General features: G+C 35.6%; 2 protein-coding genes and 1 pseudogene across 3 annotated transcripts; all 3 read left to right on the top strand.

The window, feature by feature from the left end:
- The first annotated feature begins 25 nt into the window (after positions 1-25).
- LOC104217354 (uncharacterized) lies at positions 26-1,182 on the top strand. The gene is made up of 3 exons (XM_070158756.1): positions 26-231; positions 310-387; positions 498-1,182. The coding sequence occupies exons 1-3, from the start codon at positions 26-28 to the stop codon at positions 1,180-1,182; spliced, it is 969 nt and encodes a 322-aa protein (XP_070014857.1).
- A 2,298-nt stretch (positions 1,183-3,480) lies between these two features.
- Positions 3,481-11,303, top strand: LOC104217349 (25.3 kDa vesicle transport protein SEC22-1-like). Of its 2 annotated transcripts, none has more exons than XM_009767574.2 (6): positions 3,481-3,809; positions 6,653-6,861; positions 8,449-8,609; positions 8,715-8,861; positions 10,213-10,289; positions 10,848-11,303. In XM_009767574.2, exons 2-6 carry the CDS (start codon positions 6,674-6,676, stop codon positions 10,929-10,931), a joined length of 657 nt encoding a protein of 218 aa, XP_009765876.1. In that variant the 5' UTR covers positions 3,481-3,809; positions 6,653-6,673; the 3' UTR covers positions 10,932-11,303. The 2 variants fall into 2 exon arrangements, with proteins under 2 accessions (XP_009765876.1, XP_009765877.1); XM_009767575.2 differs by lacking the exon at positions 10,848-11,303 and adding an exon at positions 10,437-10,803 and having other exon boundaries at positions 3,598-3,809.
- On the top strand, positions 9,765-9,945 carry LOC138880577 (U2 spliceosomal RNA; annotated as a pseudogene).
- Positions 11,304-12,497: the final 1,194 nt, after the last annotated feature.

The raw sequence follows: 12,497 nt of genomic DNA, 5'->3' as shown, positions 1-12,497 counted from the left end.
CCCTCAGGCTCATCACGGATTTTGCATGAGGCACTTTGCTGAAAATCTTCGCAAAAATTTTCGTTGCGGAGATTTGCTTCACCATTATTATTCTGCAGCTAAAGCATATAAGATTGATGAGTTCAATGATCATTTTCAACAAATCAAACTTAACGATGTAAGAGTTGCCAAATATCTTGAGGAGGATGTTGGGTTTCACAAATGGAGCAGAGCGCACTTCCCTGGTAACAGGTACGTTAATGTGAACTCCCCTGGTAAAATATCTTTGAAACATCTCTTAAGATGTTTGGCACATCTCTTATGAAACAGGTTACTGGACTTTCCAGTTCAAACATCTAAGAAGGTGTTTCACACATCTTTTAAGATGTTTCAAACATCTCTTAAAATGTTTCATACTTGACATGAAACATGTTACTGCATTCCCATTTCTACAAGATGTTTGACCCTTATTACTTATATTCCAAATTCTCAAAAAGTCTTATATATCCTTATTTCAGGTATGAAGTATTGACCACAAATATTGCTGAGTCTGTTAATTCAATGTTTCTACTCGAAAGAGAATTCTCCATCACTGCCCTATTCGATGCTATTAATAGGAGGTTTGCTCAAAAATTCCATGAGAGGCGTATGCAGTTCCTCGACACTCCAACCATTTGTGTCCCTTCAGTTGAAAAGAAGATTAATAAAAATGCAACATTTGGCAACAAACTATTGGTCCATCCAATAAGGCAACAAGATTTCAGCATCACCGGCCATGGTGTGGTTGCAAAGGTTGATCTACACAACAGAACATGTTCTTGCAGAGAGTTCGACCTAGACAAAATACCTTGCCCACATGCTATGGCAACCCTTAGAGTTGAGTTTGGTGATCAATACGGAACAAGCATTTATGACTATACTTCTGACTTTTATTATATAGACACATACGTGAATGCATATGTCATAGAAATTAATCCAGTGCCTTCTGAAGAATGTTGGGATGTTCCTCCGGAGCTTGTTGAGAGAAAAATACCTCCACCTTCATGTGAAATTCAATTGGGAAGAAGGAAGACAAAGCGGATTCCAGCAAGCGGGGAAGTAAAAAAGAAGCAAAACAGATGCTCCATGTGCAAAAGGACTGGCCACAAAAGAACTACTTGCAAGAAGAGAACTGAAGGAACAAGCAACTCCGTTGTGGCTTAATGACATTGTTGTTGTACTTGTTTTGATAGTTTGATGTTGATTTTATTGGAGAACTAAATGATATCTAGATCTGTATAATTAACATTTAATTAATCACAAGATTATTAGGTTGACGATCAACTATTTGAAGTATTAAGTAGGTTGATATTTAATGGTAGTTTGATGTTGATGTTACTACCGTCTAATTTCTTCAAACATCCTGATAGATGTTTGATATCGATTGTCGTTAAATCTACGAGATCAATAGGTTGACGATCAATTATTTGAAGTATTCAATAGGTTGATATTTACTTTTTCGTAATGTCAATAGGTTGATTATCAATTATCAAACCTATTTACTAATCAATTTAATAGGTCGATGTATAATTATCCAAAAGATCAATAAGTGGATGATTAATTATTCGAAGTATTAAATAGGTTGATGTTCGCAAGGTCAATAGGTTCACGGTCAACTATTTGATGTATTCAATTATTCTATGTTTAATTATCCACAATATCAATAAGTGGACGATCAGTTATTCAAAGTATTAAATAGGTTAGGTCAATAGGTTCACGATCAATTATTTGAAGTATTCAATAGGTTGACATATAATTATCCATAAGATCAACTCAAGCACCATTTTACCAGTCACAGACCTTTTTCCTTTGGCAATAATTTTCCACAACTCTTCACCATCAAAAAGGTACTTTTGAAGCTTCGAATTCGTGTAAGAATGTCCACAGTTGAGTCCAGTCATTATGGCGAACTCACGAAGGCCGAAGCAAACTGGTAATCTTTTATAATCAAACCATAACTCCTGGGTCTTCTCAGACAATACTCTACGGAGTAGAAGGCCATGCACTATAGATGCTTGAAGTAGTGGCCTCTCAGGCAAATCCAAAAAATGCCCGAAAGGACTATTCCTAAACTTGTTTTCGAGGCCTTCATCCTGCAACAACTTTCGGAACTCACCCATACCTGCTAATCCTAATGAGGATCTCACAGTGATCTTCTTGTTGAATGTCTCATTATCATCTAAAAATGTCTTGTACTTTAAGGGTGGAAGTTCCGATCGAAGCTTTACAATTTCAACCTCGCAATTGCCAGACTCATCCTCAGGCATCTCATCCTGTACCTCGCAATGTCGAACAGTCATGTTTAGTGAAACATCCTAGGAAATATTTCAAATATCTAGACATAAACTTCAAACATCCACAGAGATGTTTCAAACATCTAGAGAGATGTTTGAAACGTATTAAGTTTACCTCAATAGATTGAGAAGGTGCATTATCATTCTTTCTCTTTTTTTTTTCTTTCTGTCGCTGCCTCTTTTTCTTTTTCTTCTTTTTCTTCTACTTCTTCTTCTTCTTCTCTTGAAGCTTCTTCTTCAGTATTTGCTACTGATGCTTCATCATCAATATCTGTCTCCTCTTCTCTTTCATCAATTGTTGTCTCCTCTTTTGATTCTTCTTCCTCAACATTTGTCTTTTCTTCTCTTACTTTCCTTTCTTCCTCTTTTTCTTCCTTTTCTATTTCCTGTTCTTTTTCCTTCTCAATTTCCTCTTCATTTTCGTTCTCTTTTTCTTCTTCTCCAGCATTCCCTCCTTCTACTACCTGAAGAGGTTTGACTTCCATTTTAGCTACAATTGATTTTTGTAGCTCATCCTCTTGAGATGTCTTAATTCTTTTGCTAGATCTTTTGGAAGGAGATTTATCTCTTCCTCTTCCACCTGTCTTTGACACACGTCCCTCCCTACGTCCCTTTGCCATTTTATCTGCGCAAAAAACTGGCATGTTTGAAACATCTGGACAAAAAAGCGTTCCACAAATCCAAAATAGAGCAATATAACTGTTTCAACATCACAATAACTAATTTTATGGGCACGTGGAACAACCAATCAACGGCTACAATTAAAAAATATAAAAATACCAAATTTCTGCTCAAAAATATCAACTACACAACAACTCTAGAATTTATGCACAAAAACTACACAACAACAACAAGAAGATACAAAAACACCCCAAAAAATCAATTTAGGGTTGAAATAACAAGTTTAGAGTTTATCAATATGGTAGAAAAAAGAAAGAAAAAAACTTAACTTGATAATGAAATCTCTACTTTAAAGAAAATATGAATGGAATGAAGTCAATTTTTGAAGCCCTATAGTACTCTTGAATTTGGAGATTGAATTTGAGAGAAAAATTGAAGAAGTTTGGGGGAAAATCACATGAGTAGTAACGTCTGGTTTGGAAAAAGGAGAGAGACTGATTTGAAAAGTGAGATTAAAAGATTGAGTTTTGTTATTTTGTAATATTTTAAATTTTACCCCAAATTTTTTTTATTTCTAATTTGACCCAAATCACCCCTAATCCTAGTTAACTAGTCAGCCTTTTGTTAATGATAAAGGGTGTCCCAAATACTTCCCCAACGCTTCAAACGTCTTTTACAACACATTTTTCCCCAAATCTATGCAAAACCCTCTTCTTTCCCCACTTCCCTGAATCCTGTATTACTCTTTTTAATTACTCTTTTTAATTACATAAATCAACTGAAGAAAATTCAAAAACTTCCAATACAACCGAAGATCGGGAACTACATCCATCGATCAACCAACGTAGTAGTCAAGAGTCAAGACGCGTATGATTGGTAATTTGATCTGTCACAGATTTAACGTTTTTTTTTTTTTTTTTTTTTTTTGCAATTTATTTATGTCAATGTGCTTCGTTTACCTAAATGGTTGAGTATTCTGATGAAATGGGTCCCACTAGAACGAAATTGATATAGAGGATTCAAATACTAGTATTCATACAGTTCGATCGGGACTGAAATCGCCTGTTAATTGTTTTTTTTTTTCACATTCGATCTTCTTAATCATCTTTTTTATTTTAATTTAAATTTTATGGAACTTCTGTAAGTGAATCTTATTGCATATGTGAAATGTTAGGTTACATTTGCAAAGGTGTTTTTGTTCTATAGATAATTATTCTGCAATTTTTTTCCTTAATGATGGTGGTATCTGGGCCAGATTGTGGGCACCCTGCCTATTTCATCATGTACCAGCTATAGGCAGATTGGATGAAATTACCTAGTATTTTTTTGCCTCTGTTGGGATTTGAACTTGAGACTTGATGGTTCTCCTACGACTTCATTGATCACTAGCCAGACCCTTGGGTGCTTCAATTGTTATGCAACTAATTTCACAATGTTGTACATCTTGAATTATGTACTTTACTACGCCTGATTCTAAGTTGCTCGGACACAGGTGCGGATCTAGAGGTCGGATCCTTCGAGATGTAAATTCTAAGATTTGGGGATACAGATCCTAGTACGGATATGGGTGCGGTGATCCGGCTAAAAATAATTCGAAAAAATAAAAATACAAAAATATCTCTAAGTTATGAGAAATTTTGTAGTGTGAATTTCTTTTTTATTCTCAAGTTATAGATAAGTAAAGGATTAATTTCCTAGATATGGTATGTTATTTCTTCAAATTTACCCTAGTTTTGGTTCTGATTTCGGGAATCAAATTGTATCTCGTCCCAAATTTTTTCATCCGCCGTGGTCAAAGTACCCAAAATTGTTTGACCAAATCCGGTATGGATCCCATACCCACACCCCATACTAGTGTCGTGTCGACATGGGTGTGACACCTAAACTGTCGTGTCAGAGCAACTTAGCGCCTAAATCCCAACGATTTGGGATCAGCTTTATGAATTATGTATATTTATTTTGCTCTAAAGGAAATGCTATATAGCTGAGCCGGTTTCTGTAGAAGAAGAAAGCAAAAGGCATGGAAGTTCGCTCCGTTAGCTCTCATGTGGATAGTTTGGGGGGAGAGAAATAGGAGAGCTTGGGGGGATTGAGTCTCCTTTTTCACATCTTAAGAATAGTCTTTTATATTTGATCGCTTTTTGGTGCACTCGTATAGCCCCTATTTGTATAGAAGATTGGGCGTCTTTAATAGAGAATCATGTTCTGATGTAAATTCTCTACTTTTTGGTATACTTCTTGTATACGGGAGTTCTCTTCCTTTTCATTAAAACAATTTACCTTATCAAAATAATTTATTTTGCTTTATGGGGACTCACTTCATTCCAACACTAAGTAATTTGTCTTCCAAAGCAAAGTAGAGGTTCTCTAAATTCTAGGCAAAACTGGACCTAGTGTAAATCTAATGACAGCAACTAAGTTTTTATCCCAATTAGTTGGTGCCGAATTATGCATTTTTTGTCTCTTGAGTAATATTTGAGGAATATAGCTCATTTTAGTAGGTCTTTGATAAGTTCAAAGAGGAAACTGTTTTGGGGGTGAATCCTTTTTATGAAATTTTAAATAGCTTCAACTTGCCACGGGTCAAGGTGACCTCTTAAGTTCTGCAATGGATTTGCTTTCTCGAAAATTTGAATTCATTATACCTTGTTCTTTTCTATAGTTAAGTTACACAAAGGGCGATAGGGGCAGGGAAAGCTGCTTCATTTTGGGGCAGGTCATTGACACGCTCATAGGTTAATGGAACGTTGCAATCAGCAGGGTATAATGCATAAGTTATTATCATATATGGGAGTATGTTATATAAGGTGGGAATGATAGGATATTAGAAAATTATTGGACTACACCAGTGCAAAGTCGTAGGGAGTGTTAAATATCTCTAGAAGTCCTAATCTGAAGTTCTGAACAACATAATTTTTCAACTTACTCTGCTCATTTGAATCATTATATCAATTTGATCTCAATCGCCTCTAATTCCCTTAGGAATATCAAATTTTCTGTTCAGTATTCATACACTATACATTTTAGATGATTTTATCTTGCATTGAAGAGTTTGATAAATTTTAATAGAATGCCTTCAAAGTCATACATCTTTGCTAACTTTGAATGGTTTAGTTGGATTAACATAGTACAAAGTCATTGGATTGAAGTTATAGTCTCTGAATGAGAGCAAAAGTCATTGGATTCCAAGAGATAAAGTAAAAGAATAAAATGCATCTTAGAGAAGCTACTTGCTATCTTTTTACTCTTGCACAAGAAAAGCCTGAGACTTATTGGACCTGAAAGTAGGAAAGTCCCATAAAAAGGCCTTGTTGGAATCAACTGTCCAAGGACTTGTTGCACATGTGACCTACTGAAAGCTTGGAACTATGCTGGTAGATGGGTCAAACAGAAAAAATGGTGGAAGATCATCCCAGCCTGCATTTGGTGGACAAAGGAAAGAAACAGCAGATGTTTTGAAGATAGGAGTAACTCTATACAAGTAGTTAAATGAATTGTATTTTAAATTTTGATTTTCGGTGTAAAGAGTTTTGTATAGGAGATACAAAATCTATTCTACAATTTCTGGAAGCCTTGTGTAAATACTGTTGCCAGCATATTCTTGGTGTTGATGTATAAAATGTTACCATTAAAAAAAAATAGAAAGTATGAACTTATTTGTAACATTTCCTGCTTCAAATCTGCAAGTTTAGCTCTTACCTTATTGTGTTTGCTTGTAGTTGTATGCTTGTGGAAGAAAGATGGTGAAATTGACAATGGTTGCTCGTGTGACTGATGGTCTTCCTTTAGCTGAGGGGCTGGATGATGGTCGTGATGTTCCAGATGCAGATTTCTATAAACAGCAAGCCAAGTCCTTGTTCAAGAACCTCTCTATGGGCCAGATTGACGCATCAAGGATGTCCGTGGAAACTGGGCCTTATATTTTCCAGTATCCTTTTATTTTGTTTCATATATCATCTGTTTCGATGTTACTGGTGTGTTACATCTCTCATTGCCATGCTCATGGAAGTTTCTCACATAGTTACCTTTTATTTTATTTTATTTTATTTTATTGTGAGATGGTACAAGCTAAGTAACAGAGTTGTCTTTTCCAGATAACTTCACTGAATCTTATATTCAACATTATGATGTGTAACAACTTCCAGCTCAGAGACAATAATAACAACAACAACAAACAACCCAGTATATTCCCACAAGTGGGGTTTGGGGAGGGTAGTGCGTACGCAGACCTAGTGAAGATAGAGAGGCTGTTTCCAATAGACCCTCGGCTTAGATAGAGTGAGATGAGGAAGAAGGGGAAGGAAAAGAAAGAAAAAAAAATCCAATAAAAAACAATTTTAGAAAAAAAGAAATATATATAGAGAGAGAGAGAAAGAAAAAAAAAAGAAAAAAGAAGGGGGGGGGGGAGGAATTAGTAGTACTAAACACTAACAACAGGGACACTTCCAGCTCAGAGAAAGACGCAGAATTTTGTCACTTTGTTTATGCACTTGTGAGTGGGACTGCATTTTTTAATTTTTGTATTTTATTTTTTGGGTGGAAGGGGGTTCCATTAGAGACTCCCTAATGAATATTCAAGAATTCAATGATTTGTCCCCTCCCTTTTTGTTTTTCAACAGTTTATGGGGAAACAACAATTTGGTATACGCTTGAGTATATTGCTTAGCACCTGAAGTTATTTTTGCAAAAGTTAGGGACAACAGGGAATTTTCATGATATAAACAGAAGTAGTATAACTACCGAGGGCTTCTCTGGCTTCTTCTTGGGTGGACTGGACCGAAATTTAAGAGGAAACAAAAGACAGGCCCTCATCTGTACAAAGTCAATTTTCTCTTCAAATCTCTGGCTTCTTCTTGGGTGGACTGGACCGAAATTTAAGAAGAAACAAAAGACAGGTCCTCATCTGTACAAAGTCAATTTTCTCATTCATAGACTGCCGTTATTCTTTCCCTTCAAAGTACCCACATAATAGCCAAAGGGATGAAGAGTGCTCCAGCTTAATGCTTTAGATGAGCTAAGGGGATCTTTCTTGTTTTCCTATTGGAGGACTCCTTGTCCTTAGCCCCTTACCATATATCCTCTCCTTTTCTCTTTCAATACAATTCTTTTTTCAATCTAAAGTAAGTAATAATTTGAATGACATCTAACCTTGGATTTGCAGAAACTGGTAAATACATTTAGAAAAGGAGAAGCTGAACAATAGGCATGATGCATTTTATGCATATCATAACTGTGATTCTGTTTTCTGCTTTTGGTCATGGTATGCACTTTATCTATTTAAGCATTATGTTATCCATTTTCCAGATTAAAATAGCAGGTTTAAGCTTATAGATGGACGCATGATTTATTGAACAAAATCTCAGGATTTTCTTTCCAAGTTACACCTATGATTGCGCTAGGCTTTACAAAATAAACATACTTAACTACTGCCTGTTTCATACTAAAGTTTTCTTTCCACCAACTAAAAGTAAGGTGCTCTCTGGGGATTCAGTGCTCTCTTAACTCATGACCTCAGTTATATCATTGAAGGCCGTGTTTGTTATTTGACAATGTGTGATCGCTCTTATCCCAAGAAACTTGCCTTTCAATACCTGGAGGATCTTAAGAATGAGTTTGAGCGTGTCAATGGGAGTCAAATTGAAACTGCTGCTAGGCCTTATGCTTTTATTAAATTTGGTATGGTCTTACCTTTACTTTGTGCTTTTATAATTTCGAATTGGTCTTCTTTTGAATACTAATTTTTCTTCTTCTTGCAATTTGTAATTTTTCTCGGTTCAAAAGATACATTTATACAGAGGACAAAGAAACTGTACCAGGACACCAGAACTCAGCGCAATATTACAAAGTTGAATGATGAACTTTACGAAGTTCATCAGATAATGACTCGAAATGTACAAGATGTTTTAGGTGTTGGTGAAAAGTTGGATCGTAAGTCTCTCATTCCAGTATTTGCCTGATCTCATTACCATCCCATAATATTTGGAAAAGTTTGTTGTGCTAACCTTAGCACTTCCTCATTCATCTTGTAAATATCTGTGAAGTTACTGATGCTTAGTGTGTTCTGCTTTAATTCAGCCCTGAAAGGCTACCAAATACTGTCTGACAATTTCTTTATTCACGAGTATTTTATGCTATTACTTTGCTTTTTAATTTTAAGTTTATTTGTCATCCTGAAATATTAGTTAGAGGTAATGCTTATTTGTTATGACTTGTGAAGTATTCGTTCCTCCTTTTTTTTCTCCGTTCTGTACACCTGGAAAGCAAATTTTTATACTCGTCATTTCAGTGATCATAAGGCTACCAAATTAAAGCCTCCATGTATTTCTTGTATTACCTCTGCCTTTTCCTCCAAACGGCATATATTTGTCAGATGAGCTATTATCCTTGAAGTCTTCATATTCTCAAAAGTAGGTTATTGCTCTAATATTCACAAAGCCTATGCTGCATGTGGTGCAAAAGGGTGGGCCACAATCAACCTTTGTCAAATTAAAGTTAAGAGTTGCGTCAGTTGTGACATTTTATTGCATCACAGTAATCGAAAGCACAACTAAGAATAGAATGTGATGGAAGCAAATGGTTCATATAACTGATTTCAAGTCCAGGTAATTTGGATTAAGGCTTATTAGTTGTTATATCACATTAGTTCATGTGTTTGTCAGGAGTCCTGTTATTCTAGTTAGAGACATGTACGTCCTTTTAGGAATAAGTGAGATATAGAGAACTTCTAGTTTTGGAGAGCTCTTAATTTGTTTTAATAGACATTATTTAATTTTTCTATAACCGAGAAATCCTGAGGGCCAGTTGGAATGAAATAAATCTGAATAAAGCGGAATGGTGCAGAGATTTATCTGTTCTTAACTTCTTATCAGTTTAATATCTGATATGTGGGTCATCGGCCCACACGATATTAACTCAATTTTTTAAGGGGGAAGGTCCATTAGGGTAGCTTGCTATCCGGTCCTTCGTGTGTCGCCTAGGCGTTGCACTACAGTCTAGGCCTGGCGCACTGCACCTTAAAAAAAAGAGATTTATTTAGTTTACCCCAACTAATGAGAATCAGGAATAGTTGATTGATTGATATAAATCCAAACACATATGTTTTTCTGTCAGTCATAAGACTCTAAGCTTTAATATCGATCAGCAAATACTCTTGCTATCATGTATCATTTGTCATGTAGTTGGTTCTCTCTTTTTTCATCCTTCTTATTTTCATGGGATTATCTCCTATAGTTTATATTTGATATTAGAGATTTGATTGTTCAAATATGAATTTCTGCAGAGGTCAGTCAGATGTCCAGTCGCTTGACATCAGAATCCCGCATATATGCTGATAAAGCAAGAGATTTAAATCGTCAGGTTAGTGCCATGGAAATTTAAGATAATGTGCTCATATTCTTGGCAGGAAGTGTACTTTCCACTTTTCATTAGTCAGAATGCAAAGTGGTGATGTTTCAAGGAACATGAAACTTGGGATTTGTTCTTTAAGTTCTAATGCACACACAGATTCATATCATGTAGGATGGCACTGTAGAAGATTATGGGGCTCGATCTCCAGTTGATTGTGGATGGAAATTTTCTATCGTTGAACAGACCATTTGGAGGCCTATGGTTAAGAAATAGGATGGAGAAATATTAAACCATGATGTATCACCATTGAGGACTTCTGTTTCCTGCCATTACTCCTCGAAACTTGCACTTGCTTCACTCTCATTTGTGACTAGGACAAACCAACAGAATGGGAATGAAATTTTGTCCCCGTCTGGTTCTAGTTTTAGGTGTCTTGTTAGATCCTTGCACTAGCATAAACATGTAGGCATGTATCAGATTTGCTTCCTATCTTATCATGGAATACGTTCTTTATTTTTTTTTATCTGCGATTACTTTAATATACTGACTCATATCTTCATAACTTAGGCTCTGATTCGGAAATGGGCTCCTGTCGCTATTGTCATTGGAGTTGTCTTTCTCCTCTTCTGGGCAAAAAATAAGATTTGGTGATTCTGCCAATCCCACATGCAGTTTAGAGAAGTGTTATTACTCTTGATTACTTCCTGATTTTCCAGCATCAAACTGTGTGGCAACAGATAGACCACTAACATTTCAAAAGGTGGCTGCAATGTTGTCTGCGCAATGAAGAGATTGGTTTTTTGCGGATGTGACACCCAAGCTATGAGTTTGATAATGTAAAACAGAGATAGACCATGAAGAACAATTTTGGTATACTTTGAAAAATGATACTAATCTCAGTCTTCTCAGCATATTTTGCATATGATTACATAACTTTAAAACTTGAAGTCCAACATTTTCTTGTATCTGGGGAGATTGGTTGCACATTGTTATATAGAAATACAGTATAAAAATTGCAGCGTCTGTATTTCGTTTTTCCCCCTTCCCCACTTATACATGCAACTGAAGTTGTCGTGTTTATATCGATGGATCGATCGGTAATTAATTAGTACGTCAAAGCAAGGAACACTGAAATATTGTGCAACATTTCCCAGAAAATCTCGTGTGTTGTGCAACAGAAAATGCCTTCCTACTTATTTTGATCGTTGGCGTTCATTGGAGTTTCTGACTATGAGAGAGTTATACTCCAAATAGTTCAAATTTGGAATGGTATTTTCCTTAAAGGTTCCTGGCCTCCCTTTTCCATGTATTTGTTGTTATTTTTATAACCACTCTCAAAATAAGAGTCGATATATATATATATATATATATATATATATGCATTTTTTAATGTTATATATAAAAAATATAGGCGTAATACATACGAAAACACTTAAAGTTGACACCATTTTTCATTTAGACACTTAAACTAGACCTCTTTCCATCTGAACTCATTTCTGTCACGACCCATTTTCTGAACAAGCCGAGACCGGCACTCGATTACTAAACATGACCGAGCGAACCATCTCTGCTTATCAAGTCTATTATAACTCCAAACTTTATATGCAACCAGGCAATACTCTAACCAAATACTTTTGATTAATTTAAATATTTAAATAAATCAACTCCAAAACTTTATTCGTAGTAACTACTGAATTACTGCTAAGTTATTATCAAAAACATCTGAATCTTAACCCAGCGACTATGTCTATGAAGCCTCTACTGATAAACTGATGCACTGCTTAGGACATGAGATTTCCTGGCCAGTTCTCTAAGTAAACAAAGAAATAACTAAATAAAGATGACTCTAAGGAATACTCCACGAACAAAAGCGGAGCTCACCAATAGCACTGTAAGAGAAGGAAGCCCTAACCCGTTGCATGCTCGCCTGCAAAACCGGTTCCTACGTTGTACCGCAGGCCTCTGTATGTTCCCAAAAGAGAATGTCAGTACCATCCGTTGTACTCAGTGAGTCTCAACAATAGGGGGCGAAATTTTAATAACATATACATTACGGGCAAATGTTCTAAATGCATGTAAAACATAAAGCTTATAAGAATAATTCTAAAATAATTGCATAATCGCAGTTTATGAATATTCTAAAAGAAATTCTTTTTTTTTCTTATAAAAAATATACTTCACTTTATACTTGGGAGTTCCAACTATCCTGACTTAATT

The sequence above is a fragment of the Nicotiana sylvestris genome, chromosome 10 (assembly GCF_000393655.2).
Source record: "Nicotiana sylvestris chromosome 10, ASM39365v2, whole genome shotgun sequence".
Taxonomy (NCBI): domain Eukaryota; kingdom Viridiplantae; phylum Streptophyta; class Magnoliopsida; order Solanales; family Solanaceae; genus Nicotiana; species Nicotiana sylvestris.
This window is presented reverse-complemented; position numbering and strand designations above follow the sequence as displayed.